The sequence below is a fragment of the Anabrus simplex genome, chromosome 1 (assembly GCF_040414725.1).
Source record: "Anabrus simplex isolate iqAnaSimp1 chromosome 1, ASM4041472v1, whole genome shotgun sequence".
NCBI lineage: Eukaryota > Metazoa > Arthropoda > Insecta > Orthoptera > Tettigoniidae > Anabrus > Anabrus simplex.
In genome coordinates, this window is record NC_090265.1 from 1055278671 (window position 1) to 1055299684 (window position 21014).

General features: G+C 39.4%; 1 protein-coding gene across 2 annotated transcripts in view; it reads right to left on the reverse strand.

Annotated features, from left to right (window-relative positions):
- Aduk (Another Drosophila Unc-51-like kinase) overlaps window positions 1-21014 on the reverse strand; it is a 243655-nt gene that overhangs the window by 139350 nt on the left and 83291 nt on the right. For both annotated transcript variants that reach the window (XR_011017586.1, XM_068225373.1), the window contains exon 3: window positions 10881-11095. Coding sequence is in view for 1 of the 2 variants with exons in the window: in XM_068225373.1 (XP_068081474.1) it covers window positions 10881-11095 (215 nt within the window). In the remaining variant the exon portion in view is untranslated. The remainder of the gene's footprint in view (window positions 1-10880; window positions 11096-21014) is intronic.

Consider the following 21014-nt stretch of genomic DNA (forward strand, 5'->3'; position numbering starts at 1 on the left):
TAATAAATAAATAAATAAATAAATAAATAAAAAAATAAAAAAGGGGAGCTACAAGAACTGGAAAAGAAAGGAAGATCCTAAGGAAGATTCTGGGACCCCAGAAAACTACTGATGGAACCTGGAAAAAAAGGAAAAACAAGGATCTTTATAAACATACGGAAAAGATCTCAGGCACAATGAGAAAGCGAAGGTTGAACTTCTATGGACATCTAGTAAGAATGGATGAAAGCAGACTGACCAAAAAGATCTTTAAGTACATTGTAGGATTGAAGGCCACCACTAAGTGGGCAGAAGAGGTCAAAAGAGATGCAGAAGAAGTAGGAATTACACTAGAGGTGATCAATAAAAGGAAAGAGTTTAGAAACATAATCAACAAAATAAATTTTTTGAGGACAAACCACCTAAAAAGAAGCCCAACCGGATAATCTCTGAGGAGGAGAGAAAAATACGAAGCGAGAGAATGAGAAGAGAAGAAAGGCCAACAAGCCTTAAGTTCTATGCGGTCCACAGTTGGCCAAATTCGGAAGAAGAAGAAGAAGAAGAAGAAGAAGAATAAATAAATAAATAAATAAATAAATAAATAAATAAATAAATAAATAAATAAATAAATAAATAAATAAATAAATAAATAAATAAATAAATACATTATCATTATAGACTGTTATGTCTTTCAGCGTTCAGTCTGCAAGCCTCTGAGAATTTACTAAACGTCGCCACAATCCTCGATTTGCAACTAGTGTTGTGGCCTCATTTAGTTCTATACCTCTTATCTTTAAATCGTTAGAAATCGACTCTAACCATCATCGTCTTGGTCTCCCTCTACTTCTCTTACCCTCCATAACAGAGTCCATTATTCTCCTAGGTAACCTATCCTCCTCCATTCACCTCACATGACCCCACCACCGAAGCTGGTTTATGCGTACAGCTTCATCAATCGAGTTCATTCCTAAATTAGCCTTTATCTCCTCATTCCGAGTACCCTCCTGCCATTGTTCCCACCTATTTGTACCAGCAATCATTCTTGCTACTTTCATGTCTGTTACTTCTAACTTATGAATAAGATATTTATAAATAAATAAATAAATAAATAAATAAATAAATAAATAAATAAATAAATAAATAAATAAATAAATAAATAAATAAATTAACAAGAAATCTGCCTTTAAACAAGCTTAAAATAGTTGATATGGGTTATATGTCATAAAAACACGCTGAAATTTAAAGAACGTCCTAGGATCCAGGTCAAAAATAATTGGAGTCCGTTTGTACAATGTTGAGTAGAGTTTTAAGGTAATATATAAAAACTTGAAGTTGGGGAATGCTATGAAGTTCTTATGTTGATGCTGTGGATATAAAAAAAAATATGTTAAAAAATGTTCATATATTCATAGTCGAATTGTCGATGAAAAATAAAAACTTGTATCAAAATTGACGATCTTGTGAAAGTGCTGATGTTAAGACAATTTGCAGTTAGGGCAGTTTGCCAAGGAGTTGGGGCACATCCTTTTTTTGTTTTGTAATAGCTGTTGCATGTTGAAAATGTCACTGTTGTTGTTGTTGTTGAAAGTAAAAAGTTAAATGACAGTACGGCCTTGGTTGTATGGCACAGTAGTCACAAAGGTGGATGTCTGAGGAAAAAGAAGAAATGAGAACTAATGTGTGTATTCGAACTTTAATTATTGGAGAGTCGTTTGATAGTACTTACTCACTTACTCCTCGCTCTTGTTACCCTGCCGCTAGGAAAGCTGGAGGTGCACCGCTTGCTCTTGTCTGCGTGGAGCTTATTGCTGACTTTAAAAGGGGGCGGCGACTTGTTCTGGATTGGCTGCGGTGTGGAGGGGGTGCAAGAGAGTGGGGTAGTGATCCATTGACGCGCTGTTCTCCCTAGATACATCTTGAGAATAAGGGGGTGGATGACCTCTTAAAGTATGTTTGTCTTCTCAACAGATTCATTCAGACTGTGATTGAAATTGAGTCGTTAATCCAAGGATATATAAAACATTTCTGTGATATTGAACAGAGGTCCCTTTTTCGTCATTTCAATAATTTGCAAGTCCTTGTCTGTATCAGAAAAAAAGTGGTTGGATTCATGCATATGTATTCCCATGGCAAGAATGCCTGTTATGTTTGACTGCATTAATATGTCCGATGTACCTAGTGTTAACGCTTCTCCCTGTCTGTCAGATATAGCTTGCTAAACAAGACTGGTACTGTAGTCTGTAAATTTACCAAACTTGTCAGATTTATTCACTGTCCCTGGATTATGGAAATGAGATTAGATTGTTGTTGGTTGTTCTGAATGCTATTTTAACCTCGTGTTTTTTAAACAAGTTTGTTACTTGATATATAGAATTGTTGTTGAAGGTGAAAACTGAATAACTGTCCTTCTGATTCTTTTCCTTAATAAGAGTAGATTTTGGTTTATTTTGAATTTTGAATTTAGGCCACGGCTGCTTCCTTCCCACTGCTAGCCCTTTCCTGCCCCATTGCTGCCATAATACCTATCTGTGTTAGTGCGACGTAAAGTAACTTGAAAAGTTTTGGTGGGACCGAGATTCCCAGCTCATTAGTGCGACAGCCAGAATCGTTACACACATTTGATAGATACAGAAGCGAGCAGATGTGTCTGTATTGCTCCTGAACAGAAGTTCCCAAACAGCATTCAGACTTAGTCTCCAGACCGGCTAGTCCAGTAAAATAAGGCATTGGTGCTGACCTCATATTACAAGTACAGTAGAATAGGATCAGATACTATTACAACAATTTCAAATTAATAGTGAAACATCTATCCAGTTATTAGTTTTCACTAGTGAAGAAATAACTTTGAAAGTCATTCTTTGAGTCTAGTGAGGCCAGCAAATGTCCAGAGAAACATGGTTCTCTTAAATATTCAACTAGTGCAAAGTGATAGAAACAGTTTTACCAAACAACTGAAGCAGTCAAACTGCTGCATTTCACCAAAAGCTATACTTCGAGTGCGAGCATGTAATGATATAAAGACTTAACACGATTCGTGTGCAACCACAAGGTGTTGAGACACCTTTCGTGTGGTTTTATTTTTCTCCCAGATACTCTATTTGAACAAGATGGTAAATATGCATGATGGAGGCATGATGCCTAAACTTGTAAATCTACATGCAGTCATGATGATACAATAAATCCATAAAAGCTGGTGAGATAAGCTAATGGCCAGAGTCTTCAACAAATAAGTGCTGTAGCATGTTTGTAACAGTATGCAGACATGTGCTTCTTACCATTCTAATAATTGAGGGGAGTCAGAGCAACAGTAGTCTAACCATCTCCAACACAGAAAATGAGATTAGTAGGTGTGTGAAAGTAAACCTAGTGAATAAAAGATATGGTGTGAGTGGAAATGACAGCAGGAGACAACACACCCGTGAGATATTCTGATAGATGGTAGTGAAGAGCCTCTGTGGCTCAGACGGCAGCGTGCCGGCCTCTCACCCCTGGATTCCATGGTTCAAATCCCGGTCAATCCAAGTGAAATTCGTGCTGGATAAAGCGGAGGTGAGACAGGATTTTCTCCGGATACTCCGGTTTTCCCTGTCATATTTCATTCCAGAAACACTCTTCAATATAATTTCATTTCATCTTATTCATTAATCATTGCCCCAGAGGAGTGCGACAGGCTTTGGCAGCCGGCACAATTCCTATCCTCGCCACTAGATGGGGGCTTCATTCATTCCATCCCTGACCCGGTCAAATGACTGGAAACTGCTGCGGATTTTCAGATGGTAGTGATAAAAGAGTTTTCAAACAGGCATTCATGTCTTTGCTTGGAATCAGTAATGGTAGACTTTCCAGGGCAGTTTCAAAGAAACAGACTGATAGAACACCAAAACAAGATGGTCGTGGAAGACATATAAATAGACCCAATAAAACTGGTGAACATCAAACCAAATTTAGTTGTAAATCATATCAATAGTTTTCTGTTGCGTGAAAGTCATTATTCTAGAGTTTCTGCTCCAAACAGAAAATATTTACTTGAAGGTCTTAACGCAGCTATGATGTATAAACTTTATATTCCTTGGATGAAACAGGAACATAATTATGATTATATTGTTAGTGATTATAATTACAGGGATATTTTAAATACAAAGTTCAATCTCTCTCTTTTTCCTCACCATCTACTGATACATGCAAGGTGTGTGATTCACTGTGCATAAAACTTCCAGATGCGGAGGAATACGTTGAAAAAGTGTTCTGCAAGAGACAACTGTCGACTTATAACTTTTGTGTGCATGATTGTACTCAGATAATGTGCATATGTACGTATGGCCAGAACCTATTGCAGGACAGGGTACTAATGAAATAATGAAATGTTTAATTATGCTTCTAACAATCTTCAAAATACTGATAAATGAATCGTGTGTTCTGATAACTGTTTCACTCAAAATAAGAATATATAGCCCCCCATGGCACTACAGCCCTTACAGGGCCTTGGCTTACGAAGTGACCACTGCTCAGCCTGAAGGCCTGCAGATTACAAGGTGTTGTGTGGTCAGCACGACGAATCCCTCGGCCGTTATTCTTGGCTTTCTAGACCAGGGCCGCTATCTCACCATCAGATAGCTCCTCAATTCTAATCACATAGGCTGAGTACTCGAATCAGCCCTCAAGTCCAGGTAAAAATCCCTGGCTTGGCCGGGAATCGAACGCGGGGCCTCCGAGTAAGAGGCAAGCACGCTACCCCTACACCACGGGGCCGGCATAAGAATATATGCTTAGTATATTTTTGGTTGCAAATTATTCACAAACAATATGTTACAGAAATAGAGAGGAAAAAAAATGATGGAAGAATATGTGTATAAACCTGCTGGGTGGGTAGATCTTATAAAAAATACTAGGGCAGGTAAAAAAAAAAAAATTAAAAGTGTAACTGAATGCAACAGTCTGACTTTGTAAGTTGAAAGCCTTTAACTGATAAAATAACTAATTATAAATTTACTGAGGATAAAGAACCTGTTGCTTTCAGTCGTTGTTCAATGCTGAAAGTTTCTGTTGAACAACAATAGAAATATTGTGTCAGGTATTGTTATTCAGATGCTATAGCACAAAGTACATATGTGGATATCATTAAAGGACAAAAGAGAAGGAATAAACACACTCTTGAACAACATGTTCAGCTAATACCAAAATATTTCAACCCAACACCAATAAACCCAAAGAAACTTGATGCTTGTTTGAAGGGGCCTAACATCTAGGTCATCGGCCCCTAATGATACAAAATGAGACGAAATGAAACGACAAATTAAAAACCCAAAATCCTCCGCTGACCACAATTCAAAACGTGAGGACGGACGGACGGATGGATATGAATTTAAAACGATCAGTGGAACCGACCCACAGTGCCTCACATGCACAGAAGCTGGCGTAGAACAATAGTATTACTGACCAAGGGACTGCCTCTATAGCACGATACTGAAACGATGATGCTTATATTTGAAAGGAGTCCAAAATCCAAGTCATCGGTCCCTCTTAATGGTACTTATCGCTAGAAAAATAGAACCATGGTATTTGTCATGTTGCGGTACTAATCACGAGTAGCGCAGACTCGCGGCTATTCCACACATTATGGTACTACTCACAGGTAATGAAATTCGCACGTGTATTACAGACCTAATGTGTTTCGCACATTGCGGCGCCTTTGACAGGCAACGCAAACCTATGGTGTTCATCACCTAAGTGTACTAACCACAGGGACTCGTACTATCCCGTGGTGTTCCTCATATAGTGGGTACTAATCATAGGCAAGCCAAAACCATGGGTTCCTTCATCCCATGATGTCGCTCATATAGTGCTACTAATCACAGGTACTGTAAAAGACATCGAGCCCTCGTTTGCTACTAATCACAAACCTATTTGGTACCCAACATAGTGGTACTACGCGCAAGTGAAAGCGACCTATGGTGTTCCCCACGTGGTGGTACTAATCACAAGTAGTTTCATGGTTCTAATTTGATCATCCCTTGGTCGCCCCTTTTAGTCGTCTCTTACGACAGGCAAAGGATACCGTGGGTGAATTCTTCGCCTGTGTCCCCCACCCACAGGGGTAGACAAAGAGAAAAAAGAAGAAAGAAGTAGGGATCCGTCACTTCAAAAAATGAAGTAACGGATGAAGAAAGACAAGGGCCACGAAGGACATGAAAATGACTCCCTAGGCCTCGAATGCTCTAATACTGTCGAGGTTGGAAAAGAACAAGAATTGTTCAAGGGAGGTCGGACAGGATAGATGAAAGTGAGGAGCCTGGCACAAGTAAGTAGAAGCAATGCCAGGATTCAGCTAAGGGCCCCGTGGTTGCCAACCCACGCTTCCAAGTCGAGAGCTCCTGGGCCCCTTTTAGTTGCCTCTTACGACAGGCAGGGGATACCGTGGGTGAATTCTGCATCTGAGTCCCCCACCCACAGGAGGCCAAAGAAACTTGAAGATATTCATGACCTTTTGAAATATGTTCACCCATCAACCATTCATTTTACAGTAGTCTGGTATATTGAAATAGAACTAAAGAACATGAAAATATGCAACTTACTATGGAGGATGATAGTGAAGACATGTTTGATATTCCTGATTATGTGTAGTACTGTGTAATCATGCAGTAAACATACTGGAACCGTATACAAAACTGTAAAGCTTTTGCTTGTAATGATAAGTGTATAATCTTCATATTTTACTAACAGAACCACTTTGTGTACTGTGTAGTCACTTTAAATTCATATTAAAACTTGTAAAAGAACTATTAGGATGAAAATATGATTCACTACATTACATATATTCAAATAACTTTTTTATTCTTTCTCATGAACAAACAAATGTCAGTGCAACAGTGGTCTAACCAAGGAAAAGTGTTGCAGGTTTCTCATAAAAATTGCAATACATCTAAAACTACTTAACTAAAGACTTTATAACATTTTGATTAAGTTAACCAAACATCATGGAATACACCACTACAAATTTTTTTTTGGAGATCTCCAAATTTCAAGAAAAACCACAATTGCATAACTTTAACTTGCTGTTTTTCTATTTTTTAACAAGGTGGCTTAGTCCACTGTTGCGCTGACCCCCCTCAATTGTTCTAATGTGGGAGGAACCTGAATTTTTAAAATATAATTTTTGTAGAAGTAGGATGTAAATAATTAGGCACATGGTTTGGGCAGAGCGTGTGGATAAATGTGTATTATCTGCATTAGTCAACATAGTTTTTGTTAGAGTCATGCCACTGTATTCAAAAACAGATTGGTGAGAGGTGCTGGGCAGAAGGAAAGACGGTCGATCCTGTTACAGAAATTATTTATAACTATGAAATGTAAAATGTGAAGTGATAATTGTTGTTTCTAAACATGTATTTTAATTGGGAGGAGGATAATGTTTCAATTTTGTTTCATTTAAAGAGGTTAATAATGTTAATAATTAAGATCACTTTTGTATTTTCACATGTGGACAAGGTTGAACTAACGTCAACAAATAAATAAATAAATAAAATAAATGCTACATGCAGTGATGCCCACTCATGACATCTAACCGAGGTTACAATGCACAAACCGGCACACAGAAGGTCACGTGGGGAGAGTGAGTGGTTATCAAAAGGGGAAACAGAATATCATACTTTTTTTGTTGTTGTGTTGTCACAATGGTGTAATATTTGTCTTGGTGACAAGAGGGGTGAAATGTCTACGTAGTTTGAGAAAGTTTTCCTGAAACAGATAGTGCTTTAGTTGATGTCTTAGATGTAGAAATGTATTCCGGGTTAGTAGGTTAGTGACCTGTCGCCCCCCCCCCCCCCGCACGGCACTTAACACCCTTGAAAGGGCTTTGGTCTGCCTAGCGACCGCTGCTCAGCTCGAAGGCCTGCAGATTACGAGGGTCCGTGTGGTCAGCATGACGCATCCTTTCGGCCGTTATTCTGGGCTTTCGAGACCGGGGCCGCCATTTCACCGTCAGATAGCTCCTCAATTCTAATCACATAGGCTGAGTGGACCTCGAACCAGCCCTCAGGTCGAGAGAAAAGTCCCCGGATTGACCGCGAATCGAACCCGGGGCCTCTGGGTGAGAGGCAGGCACACTACTCCTACACCATGGGGCCAGCTTTTAGTGACCTGTAGACTGGATATATTTGGGAAGATTGTTGGGACATATTGTTCCTGCAGTTTCACCTTGTCAATTGAATAGTGTCATCATAACGCGCGTGTGTGTAAGAGGTATAACCGAATGTCAGGTTTTGTCCTGAAGAGTCAGTAATTTGTGACGACAATTAGGACAGGATGTTTTTTGTGGTTGTGCAAAGTCAACGGTGATCTGTGAAGTCGTACTGTTCTTTTGATGTACAGTTGTCAAGTGAAGAATAGAGTAGGCCTAGCTATATAAATTTCACATTTGATCAGAGAAAGATTACTGTGTGCTGGAATTATGTCAGCAATGTGTTTCTTTTGGCTTGTATTTGGAATAGTTGGTTACCAGGTATAAAAAAAAGGGTTGAGTGAAAAGATAGCTAGCTGGCACAGGCCATATATTCAGAGTTTGAGAGGACTGATTGCGTATTCTGTACTGGGTAAAGATTTTATTTTCACAATGCCAGAAATGAATCGATTTTATAGAAATTGAAAAGCCTTGTTATCCCGTATTTGAGCCTTCTTTCCAATTAGAATCAGTGACAGCAAACATGTAGATAATTTGTGGTTTATAGGAAGAGTTAGTTTGATTTTATTGTTGTTGTTGCTTTCACAGGTAGCAATGCAGCGATTAAGCAGTGATCAATGAACCGATAGGAGCTTTTGTGCTCAGGCAGGCATTATCATGTCACATGAATAGGCTTCTACGGTACTATAGGTCGTTGGTTGATATCCGAAAAGGGGTGACTGGGCACTTCATTTATTTTATTTCTTTGTTGATGTTCGAGGCGTTAGTTCAACGTTATCCATATGTGAAAATACGAAAGGCATAAGAATTTTCAGTTGATATTTAAGTAACTGAGGAACAATTAGGATGGTAAGATATTTGAAGAAGCACATGTATCTCTTTCAGGTTGCTGCAGACAAGTGACAGTCATGTGATTCAACCTATCATTGAAAGTAATAAATCAAATGAAGCTTCTTCTTTGTAATTAAATTCTCAGGAAACCATTGTTTTTATTTTTATTTTGTTTGTCGAGGACATTCATGTAATTTAAACTTACAGTTAATTATTAAATTTGTTGAATATAATGGTGATATATGTAAACTTAGACCCACATGTCGAGTGGGTGTTAAATCTGAAAGTCATTTCATTTTTATATTTGTCATGGAAACCTCACTTCCAAATAATTAAATTTTAACCGTTCTATTAGAGTTTTGTTGTTGATAAATGCACTGAGCATTTATTAAATAATTAATGATTCATTCTTTAACTTTTTATTGTGCATGAAGATGCAGTTAACTTTTTTCTTCTATTTGCTCTACGTCACACCGACACAGATAGGTCTTATGGCGATAGGGATAGGGAAGGCCTAGGAGGGGGTAGGAAGCGGTCGTGGCCTTAATTAAGGTACAGCCCCAGCATTTGCCTGGTGTAAAAATGGGAAACCATGGAAAACCATCTTCAGGGCTGTCGACAGTGGGATTTGAACCCACTAACTCCTGGATGCAAGCTCACAGCCGTGCGACCCTAACTGCATGGCCAACTTGCCTGGTGAGTTAACTTTTATTTCAGATCTTAAATCCAATAGTTAACCTAATAAGATCTTAAATCCAATAGTTAGCCTAATAACTTAGACTCAGTATTTATAACAGTCAATCCATAAGGACATCAGCTCAGGTGATTTCCAATGGTCCTGTATGATGAAGTTAGTGAGCTGCCTCAACAATTAAGAGAAAGTCTGGAGCTCGAGTCTCAGGACCTATACTTTCCAGAATCACATGGAACAACCCATGACTGTCAGTAGAAGTTGATATATTGGCTTTCAGGTTATTATTGTGGTTGTTTATGAGGAAGTGAGTTTCAATCATGATGGTTTTGTTTGTTCTTTGCCCTTCTGACACCACTGTAAGTAGATATGGCCATACAACTCTTAAATAATCACATAAATTTTTTATCAGTGTGTTCATTAATCCCGGTAACTTGACGAATTTAAATTTTATTTGATTAACTTTTTATCCCAATAAATGACAGCCTACCCTTTCACAAGCCTTTAATTTCATAGTAAATTAGAAACTTAACTGTTTCCGTAGTCGTATCTGCAAGTGACAAAGAACCAGAAGAACCCCTGAGAAGGTAACAGCGCCCATTAATGCCACCAACTGAGTCTGGCAACGGATAGGCTACACACTCAAAGGTTCAATATATTCTTGCACACTACATGGTGTGCTACGCGCCCCTAACCGCACAGCCAACACGCCCGGTTAAACTGCTTTCCAATGGTTTGCGAGTCTTTGCAAGATTTAGTAGCAAGACGAGTTCATAGGGTACACTGTATAAATACATAATTACACAGAAGTCCAACAAACCGCTTTCCCTTCCCCCCAATACATCCTGGTGGGGTTGCAGGAGCTAACTGTGTTGCACAGGTCAATATGGTCCATTTTACAGCTGGATGCACTTCCTGACACCAACCCCATTTAAAGGGATGAATTTCACTATTGCGTGTCTCTGTGGTGGTTGATAGTGTGGTGTGTTATGTTCTGTGTGTATGAAGAGATGCATATTGAGAGAACATTAAAACCTAGTCCCCGAGCCAGAGGAATTAATCAGACATGGCTAAAAATCCTCAACCCAGCCCAATATCGAATCCATGATCATCTGAACCAAAGCCACAGAGCCACATGCCCTGATAGTCAAAATGCTGTCCTAGACCTTAAGACATGCTAATAAAAGTAACATATTTTCTTACCTGCCACCTTTAGAGTCAGTTTGGGCTTGGCAGTTAGAAGTAAATTCTGAGGTTTCAAATCCATATGACATACATTGTGAGACCTAAGAAACCTTAAAGCTAGAGCCAACTGCTGTAGAAACCTTTTACAAATAGCTTCTGGCAACTTCCTTCTCTTATGTATAAAACGCAATAAATCACCAGCTTCACAGAACTCCATAATTATGTAGATGTACCTGTTTAAAACAGAACAAAAATACTTAAATATATATCTTACATTCCTACTATCAAAGTAAAAGCATAATATGTCTGGGTATTAACCGTACACACTTTGCTCAAAACTAAGAACTAAATATTAGCACTTCATAAGCTGGCCTTTTCAAATTCAAGGTTTTACCAAATTTTTAAGATCATAAATCTTTGTTTTTCCTGTGCATCTCAATGTTATTTGCCAAATTATAACGTTGAAATTTACAGTCCGTCCATCCAGTCAGTCCTGTAGTCTTTATTGTCTTCACTAGTTCAACAGAACCAAACCAATGTGATGTAAAGTAACGTGATGATGTGTGGACTCCAGAGAGGCCTGGCACAGGTCTTTCTAGTTGATACCCATGGTCGACCAGCATGTCAGGCTGTGTGATGATGATATGACAATGAGGTAAGCAGAGTATGACACCCAGTGTCAGCATATATGTAGCTAGCTACTCCAGTAGAGTAACACCAAGGTATCTGCTCAAGGCTGATGATGATGATGATGATGCTTGTTGTTTAAACCAGCCTAACATCTAGGTCATCAGCCCGCTCAAAGATGAAATGGGAAAATCATCAGCGGCAGCATCATAGGCCTTCATTCCGCATGAATAATGCGCAGAGGTTTGGAATTTAACCTGATCTTTTGGCACAAAATCTAGTGATTAGAAATTATGTATCACCATCTCTCCTACCCAGCCTATCAACATTCTGATGGTGAAATTTATTTCCACTAAGGCTCAAACCAGCTAACCACAGTTCAGACCTTAAAGAATTCACCTCTTAACAATCGCGGCCATCAGGCAGACACCAAACCAATTACTGGGTGTGACATTTCTGTTCAAATTTCAAAGATGATTAGTCAAACAGACAACTGACCATGTAGATATCAAAAGTTTCCGGTTTTCCGGTGAAAGAGTCTTTCAATCTTAGCCTCTCCCTCTGTGAATATAAGCATTATGAAGGAATTTGTAAGGTACGTAATTTTCAGACCATATTTTGCTGGTTTCTTTCGGAAATACTGTACATCTGAAAATGTACAACCACCTTAAAGCCAAAAAAAAGGAATTTCAATTCAACCACAACTACATCTTGACATATTTTGCACCTTTATACTGTATATTATCCTCCCTTTCTTAATTTTGACATTGGTCCACTTCAAAACTATGTTCTGTAGTTCTGCTAAAAAAGTTCCATACCTGTGCTGGACTAGCTTTGTCCCTTATTTTGGTCTCTCAATGCAAGTTTGGTAGCTGTAGACCAATATTACGATGTTATGTTCTGGAACAGCTCAGAGTATCTTTAGATGACCTATTAAGCCTGTTTTCCCAGTAATAGTTGTTGGGAACACTGCCATTTTCCACACCTAAATTTTCATATCCCAAGGAGTGTAATTCACTTTCATACTGATGCAATCACAAATTTTAATTTCATAGTCCAAATTATGGTAAAATTTATTTCAAAATGTTCAACACAGTTCATTTCACCATCACTTCCACCTTCATTCTTGAACCATTCACTAATTACACTTTCAAAATTTTCATCAGTGGTGTTTACTTTATGCATGCTTCTGGCTGTAGAAGCCATAACATAATGGTGATACCCAGAACTAGTCAGGCAGACCATGTGAAAACTATGAATGCTACAAACCACACAGCATGACAGCTAGCGATACAATTATATTCTCCCACAATAAAGTATATGCCAATAATAGATTATGGAAGACCGAGTTATCTTCAGGTCACAATAAAGAAGAGATTCAGTCACTGTTACCAAAATATGAGATCTTGCAGACCAATCCTGCAGGTTAATAAACAGGTGATTCAGGTCTGTAACATTTCTTAAAATACACACACATGCCTGTATTGAGGGTGGTGGAAGACATTTCGAATATATGCTGTAAATGGAGCTGATGTTGAGTATTGTACAATTAATTCAATACATTATGCATTAAAGGTTCATTATGAAATATAGAAAGACTCCTATGTACTAAACAAAATATTTCCAGACATAGGTTCCTGAATGAAAATTGTTCACATCAATCCCCTCTGTCAGCCCTGAAACTTTGTAATAGTCACAGGTATACAGAATCCACAGATATCACACAAACTGGTTACTCCACATTACAATAACCTCTCCACCACATAGGAGAGATCATGCGCTTTGCTGTATATACCTTTGCTGTATAAGATGCCATGTATTTTATAGTACTGTCTAACAACAATATTCAGTTTTGGAAGATGTGACAAAGTGAAGTGGCTTAGGAGAGGAAAGCATTGGTCTTATCTGGGCTTAATGGTTCCAGATATTAATAATATAATGTATTTTTGAACTGTACATTTCTTTCCTTGATACTGGTTTCAAATGGAGAGCAAGCAAGTTCCAAGACTGAGCTATAAAAAATTATTACTCTGGTATTTCACGTCCTACAATTTTTTTAGGCCTTCACCTACAATCAATCAATCAATCAATCAATCAATCAATCAATCAATCAATCAATCAATCAATCAATCAATCAATCAATCAATCAATCCATTGTCATTCACCATTGCTCTGCATTTAGGGCTGTCACCCAGGTAACAGATATGTTATCAATTGTTTACCTAAGATTTTCTTAAAAGATTTCGTAAAAGTATTATGATTTCTCCAACATTTAAAACATCCATTCAAGCTAATTCATCTACTAATGTCATTCCACTCCACCTTTCCAATGACACCGCGAAACATACCACTTAACTGAGCAGTTCGTCTCCTTACTCCCAAGTCTTCCCAGCTCAAATGTTGCAACATTTTCATAACACTGCTCTTTTGACAGAAACCACCCAGAACAAATTGTACTGCTTCCTTTTGGACTTTTTCCAGTTCTCAAATCAAGTAATCCTGGTGTGGATCCCATACAGTGGGACCATACGCTAATTGGGGTCTTTAAATATTTTGGTGAAATTATAACCTGGAACTCCAATAAAAGAGCTTCAATAGAAGGCAGAACATTTGAATTAAAACAAGCACAATGAATTACCTGTGGCCAACATACAAGAAGAAATCTCTTTCGATGAATGCCAAATTTCAACATTACTATTTTGTCATCGAGTCTGAAGTGACTTATGCTAGTGAAACACGATTTAAATTGAACACCAAATCAACAACAGATAGACTGCAGAAGGTTGACAGAAGCATTATCAGAACAATCATTAATAAAAAGCACCAGGTAGATGAAGAATGGAGATTGTTGCGTAATGCAGTGGTATACCAGGAAAGTGAGTCAATGAAAGATACAATGAGAAAAAAGAGAATTGCCTTTTTCTGTCATATATCAAGAGAGATGAAATCTGGCTACTGAAACAACTTTTTTTTTTTTTTGCTAGCGGCTTTACATTGCACTGACACAGATAGGTCTTATGGCGACAATCATTTGAAACAACTATTTGACTACTTTTGAAAAAGAAAAAGAAAAAATCATTGGTTCAAAGAAGTCCAAGATGATTTAGAAGAGCTGATCATTACTACAATACAACAAATTGTAAATAGAGAAGAGAAAAGGATTCTGAAGAACAGACACAGAAGACTTAAACCAAAAGCTCTGCAACAAAAACAATAGGGCTTATGTCATATCTGATGAAAGAAAGGGCAGCCAGGTCAGAAAGAATGAAGAGGTTTTGGGAGAGGGGAAAGATGGTGAAAGCTAAATTCCCAGTATTTGTCCCAGTTTGTCCTCCAACTTTATCTTCATATTAAGATGTATATGGCTTCATTTAAGTGATCCGTCTGTCCATCCATAAGTAACTGCAGACCACGTTGTTTCAACCGTCTCCTTCCCTGGGCTTTAACATTTGCCCAGTACTCCTCTATTCATTGCTGCTGTTGTTCTTTACTTGCTTCAACGCCTTCCCTGTTTTCAGCTTTGGCTTTTCTTGAAATGGCTTTTTTTGGATAGCCCTTGTGGTCTTGAGATTCCGTATTAAGTGGGTTGTGCTCCTGGATATCATTATGTGTGATGTCCACCTCCTGTAGACCATTTTCTAGCCCATAGAACCAGGCCCCTAAGAGACCATTTTCAACAGCTTCAGTATGTAAATGATTAGTCCTTATTTATTCCAGGTACATACATAAATAGACTCATTTTTCTTATTATTCTTTTCACACAACCCGGTCGCTGTGAACTGTGTTGAACAACTTTATTATTATTATTATTATTATTATTATTATTATTATTATTATTATTGTACCGGGCGGTACACCTCCACGCCGCTTATTTAAACTTTGCGCCAGTTGAAACTCCTCTATTGGAAGAAGTCTGAACTTTGTCTTATGTGTTAATTTTCAAGTTACCCTGAAGTTACTTGGAAATTTTGAAGTTTCTGAACTGTGTTGTTTTCGATGTATTTTTGTTTTGCTTGTAGTAAGAAGTGTGAACATTCTCTTCTAGAGGACACTACTGAAGAACTACAACGGTGCACCCTAGTGCGAAGTGAAAGAACTGTTTTTTTGAGAAAATTTAATTTCAAAAGTTTGTTCTTTGCTAAATATTTTTCAGTCATTGTTTAAGTTGGCAATATTAACCCTTTCTTTCCCCTTGTTTTGAATTTAGCCAATCCCGAATTTCTTTAATTAATTTTCCACCAATAACGTGTTTCTTCTTCATATTGTGTAGGGGTTTCCTTTATCCACCAATAAAATAATTGTGGGCGGGTGTTTTCCTTCCTGAAACGCCTCGAACTTTCCGCGAGAGTATATAAACTGCGGATTTTAGGGTCTCTGCGCCACTTCAGTACCATCTTTCAGTGTGTAAAGTACATTGCAGGGGGCGGGAAGCGCCTCTTTCTTCAGGGAGCAGTTCAACGCCAAGGTAATGGCCTTTTAATAACTTCTTTTCTTGCTAGCTCAGCAGTTTAACTCTCGGGGCGGGTCCGAAGCGTTTCTACCATGTAACTTTCCCTAAAATGTAAAGACTCTTAGCATCTATTCTCTTTTAAAGCTACATATTGGGATAGAGAGTGCTTAACCCTCTCGAGCTCCCACTCATATTGTTTTGAGGTGAACTTATTTCTCACAACCGATTCTTCCTTAATGTAATGTAAATTATTCTTTCCGTAGTATGGGATTAGCCCTTGCATTAGCGGCCTAGAGCCAGATTAGGTTTTAAACAAAATGTATTAGGAGTGCAGATCGCCTCCTCTCAAATTGTTATTTTAGAGGTCATGTACTTAACCTTTTTCTCACTTAATAGACCTCAGTAGGTTGGGTATGTTACCCCTGTGTATATGTCCTTAGAGGACAACTTGAAGGTGGAGTTTGGTGTGGCCTTTGATAGGCTTAAAGTTGAGAGCGAGTGGCTCTTTTTCAAAAATTGAGTGTTGTATGCCTCGAGGAAGGCTTTACTGTGTAATTTGGAGCAAGTGCTCCTGGGCTTGATTGGGGTCTTCTGCCCCTTTGTTGAATTCTGTATATCGTAAAGTTGGGCTAATTGCTCAGAATTGTGTGTCTGGCTCTCGGAGCCCAAATCCTGTAATTGTACATTCTCGATTAGGGGTTTTGCTACTCTGTACCTGCCATTATTGTTATTTCTTGTTTTTTGCTAAGAAAATATAACCTTGTTAAATTTTAAATTCACTTTAATTTCGTAGCCTGAGACCTGTTCACCCCCCGCACCTTCTTTCACCTCTAACTACCACAAAATACGGTAACAAGTGGTAGCAGAGCGTGGTTGAATGGGTCTCAATTTAGCCCCTTTTTACGGCTAAACATTGTTTGATTCGAACTCTAACAATTTTCTCTGTTGCTGGAAATTTTGATTTTTTTCTTTTTCAAAATTGTTCTGTCATCATGCCCGGCCCTCGCGATGTTCTCCATCTCAACTATTTGCGCAAGGAGGAGTTGATCTATGAATTAACTATTAGAAATGTGCAATCTGGAGGCACGGTTGCGGTAGACACAAACAAGCTTAGAGAGTCCCTTGATTTGCCCATTTCCATCCCCCCTTTGGGAGAGAAAGAAATTGACGACTCTCTTTCCACGATCACCGAGAATACTACTGGGCTAGCATCTGTAGTTAGTTTTTTTGACGAAAATGATCCTTCTCCGAATCAAATTAAGCGGGTGCAAGCCAGGCTATTTCATTTTTCAAATAGAGTTAACGATCTGTTGTCTCTGAAGTTGAATGACGTTCAGAGGAAGGAAGCTAGTACATTGCTTGAAAGTATTTCTGAATTATCCAGTAAGGTTACCTAATTGTTAACTGGGGAAGTTCCTCCCAAAATCGATCAACCCACCACGGTAAATGTAGGTAGCGAGGAAGAGCCTCCTAAGGGAGAAGTCAATAGGATAACCGTTGGAGCTCAAACAACCTCTGCCCCATTGGACAACGAGTCTGAACGCCGTATGTCGTTGAATAATGTACGTTCTGAACTAACTTTCTTTGTCACTGAAACCTTTACCTACGATGTCACCTGGGTTCAGCAGCTTGCCTCATCCATTGGCAATGTTGCTCAGAGGTATCTCGAAGTTTTCAGTTAACACTACCAGTGAAGTAATTTCATTTTTAAGATTTTTAGTTGAATTTCAGGATCATGCCCTTGTTTTTTCTCTTTCTCCATGTCAGATTTTGCAAATCATCTATCCCTATGCAATAGGTATTCTCTCGGACAAAATAGTAAGAGCCATAGCTGAACAGTCATCTATTGAAGATTTTCACGCACACTTACTTGCAAATTTTATTCCTGCTCGCGCGAGGTCATCTCTGATTCAGAAGTACTATTATCGAGTACAGAGATTGGATGAAAATCTGGCTGATTTCATACAAGACATTAAGTTTTATACTAGGGTTTTTGCTCTTCATTTTCCTGAAGATCAGATTGTACAGGCTATTGTAGAAGGAATTTCACCATCCTATAAGTCATATTTGTGTTTCGCGGCGTGCCCGCAAACCTTCTCTGAACTTGAAGCATTGGCCGTCTCAGCGGAAGGAGTTAGATACGCCGATTCCTTGCGTGTCGCGAAAGAACCCCCTCCTTCGTTTAGTAATACTCGGCCTCCACCTCGCCGATCAGTCACACCTCGTAAATGTTACGCTTGCAGGTCGCCTGACCATCTTCGGAACAAGTGTCCATTGATCAAATCTAGTAGGGCAAATAATGGAGAGGGGTCATCACAAGGCTGTTTTAAATGTGGGGCTTTCTCACATATCGCCAAGAATTGCCCAAATTCAAATAGCACCCCCTCCTGCTCAACTTCTGGTGCAACTTCCACCAATGTCACTAATAATAAGTGACTAGCGGCTTCGGCTGAGTCGACTAATTCTGCTTCCCAAGGCTCAGCCCCTGGCAAACAGGTCGTAAATTCAGGGAACGTTCAGTCTTCAAATTCATCTTTTGAATGCCCCAAAGAGTGTCTTAGGATTGCGGCGGATACCCACGCACCTGTTCCTTTTCTTAAAATTGAGTTAAATAATGAGCCTATAACAGCTCTATTAGATTCAGGCAGTGTTTGTTCGATTATTTAGGATCTATGGTATTCAAAATTGAAATCGGTTTGTAAACTACCGGACTATGGCTCATCTCCTGTTCAATATGTTTCGGCTAATTCATCTCCATTAGAAATTCTCGGTTCTGTAAATGTCAAAATTCGTATTTTTAAATTTACATGGAAAATCAAATTGTTTGTGGCTAAGCACTTGTCTTGCCCCATCATATTGGGAGCCGACTTTATTTCTCACACGGGTCTTGTGCTCGATCTTCAGAGTAAGTCGTGCACATTCAAATTTGCTTCCAATTGTAAAATCCCCTTGTTAAAATGTAATTCTGCGTCATGTTCATCTATTTCGCCTACCCAGGATGAGATGTTGTTAGACCTTAGACATCTACCTGAGGAGCAGGCTGATAGTATTCGTAAGTTGTGTCAGTCGTTTCCAGAGGTGTTCTCTGATACTCTTGGTGTTACTGACCTTATTGAATACAAAATTGAGGTCACGGATTTGATTCCTGTCCGTTTTCCGCCATATAGGCTATCTCCACCTAAAATGAAGGCTCTGAAAGAAATCATCGATCAGATGTTGAAGGATGGTATTATTAGGCCCTCTAAGTCGGCGTATTCTTCGCCTATTTTTCTAGTCCCGAAACCCCAAGGGGGCTTCAGGCCTGTCATTGATTATAGGGCTCTCAATCGGAAGGTGGTGTTACAATCTGTGCCCCTTCCCGACCTTCATTCTTGTTTTTCATGGTTCCTTAAGGCCAAGTTCTTCACCATCTTGGATTTGAATCAGGCCTACAATCAAATTCCCCTAGCGGAAGAGTCTAAACATCTTACAGCGTTTGCCACGGATTGGAATTTGTATGAATACAACCGCGTGCCTTTCGGGCTCCCCACGGGAGCAGCTGTACTCACTAGGCTGCTAGATAGGGTCTTCTCCGACATCAAATTTGAGTACTTGTATCACTACTTGGATGATGTCGTCGTATTTTCGGAGACCTTTGAAGAACATCTAGATCATCTGCGAGAAGTTCTCAATCGCCTTCGTAAGGCGGGGTTAACTGTCAAGTTGTCCAAGGTTGCCTTTGCTAAGCCCTCTATGTCATTCCTAGGGCATATTGTGTCACCTGATGGTGTTGCCGTCAATCATTCTAGAACACAGGCCATCCGTGATTTTAAACCTCCCAAGGACATTAAAGGTATCGCCAGGTTCATTGGTATGGTGAATTTCTTCAGGAAGTTTATTCCTAACTTCGCTAATAGAGCGGCGCCCTTAAACCTTCTTCGTAGGAAAGGCATCAAATTCGAGTGGGGACCTTCTCAACAAGCCGCTTTTGAAGATCTTAAATTAGCTCTCTGTAATGCCCCTGTCCTTGCTATGCCTGATTTCTCAAAGAAATTCATAGTCCAAACTGACGCGTCATCGTCAGCAGTAGCTGCAGTCCTTCTTCAAGAGACAGAACTAGGGAGGCGACCCATCGCCTATGCATCTAGGACTCTATCGGCTCAAGAAGCCAAGTATTCCATCTATGAGCTCGAAGGTTTGGCAGTCTTATTTGCCTTAGAAAAGTTTCGTCTCTATCTGGAACATGTCAAATTCGACCTGGAGACAGATAATCAAGCCTTAAGCTGGGTCTTAGGTAGGCCGCGTCGTACTGGTCGTATAGCCCGTTGGGCCATCCGTATTTCTGCCTTCCAATTCGATGTCAGGCATATCAGAGGGACCGAAAATGTTGTGGCCGATGGACTCAGCCGTATGTTTTCCAACGACGTCGAGACCCATGAACCGGTCGACAAAAAGAATCTAATTCCCTCCATGGGAACTTAGAATTTCCATTTGGAATTGCTAGGCGGGCATTAATTCCATTGTGGAGTTTTATCTCCCGTATGCAGTTATCAGACTGTGCTTCATAAATAAGCTTCTGATAAGTTCACCTGCATACACCCCAGCGTCAGTGGGTAGGGTCTGACACATCCCACTCTGAAGAGTCTAGTGTCAGACCTAAGACGAAACGCTGGTTAATAGAGCAAACGCCGGAAAAGCCATCCATCTAATTTTTTATCTGATTTTTGATATGCTCTATTGGTGGAAAAGAATCTAATTCCCTCCATGGGAACTTAGAATTTCCAGTTCATCACCTCCCGAGTCCATACTATCTGATGTTAATGCCATCTTAACAGATGCTCCCATGCTCTTTAGGGATATCGAGAAATACCAACGTGAAGATCCGACGCTGGCTCCGATAATGGAAACCCTTCTTCTGGGGAACATGTTGTCCCTTATGTTCTGAGGAATGGTGTTTTATGTTGCCCATCGAGGCATGATAAGATGATGAAGGTTGTCGTTCCAGCTGTTCTTGTACCTATGATCTTCAAGTACTATCATGAGACCCCATTGGGCGGGCATCTTGGAATCTTTAAAACTCGTGAAAAGATTCGTGA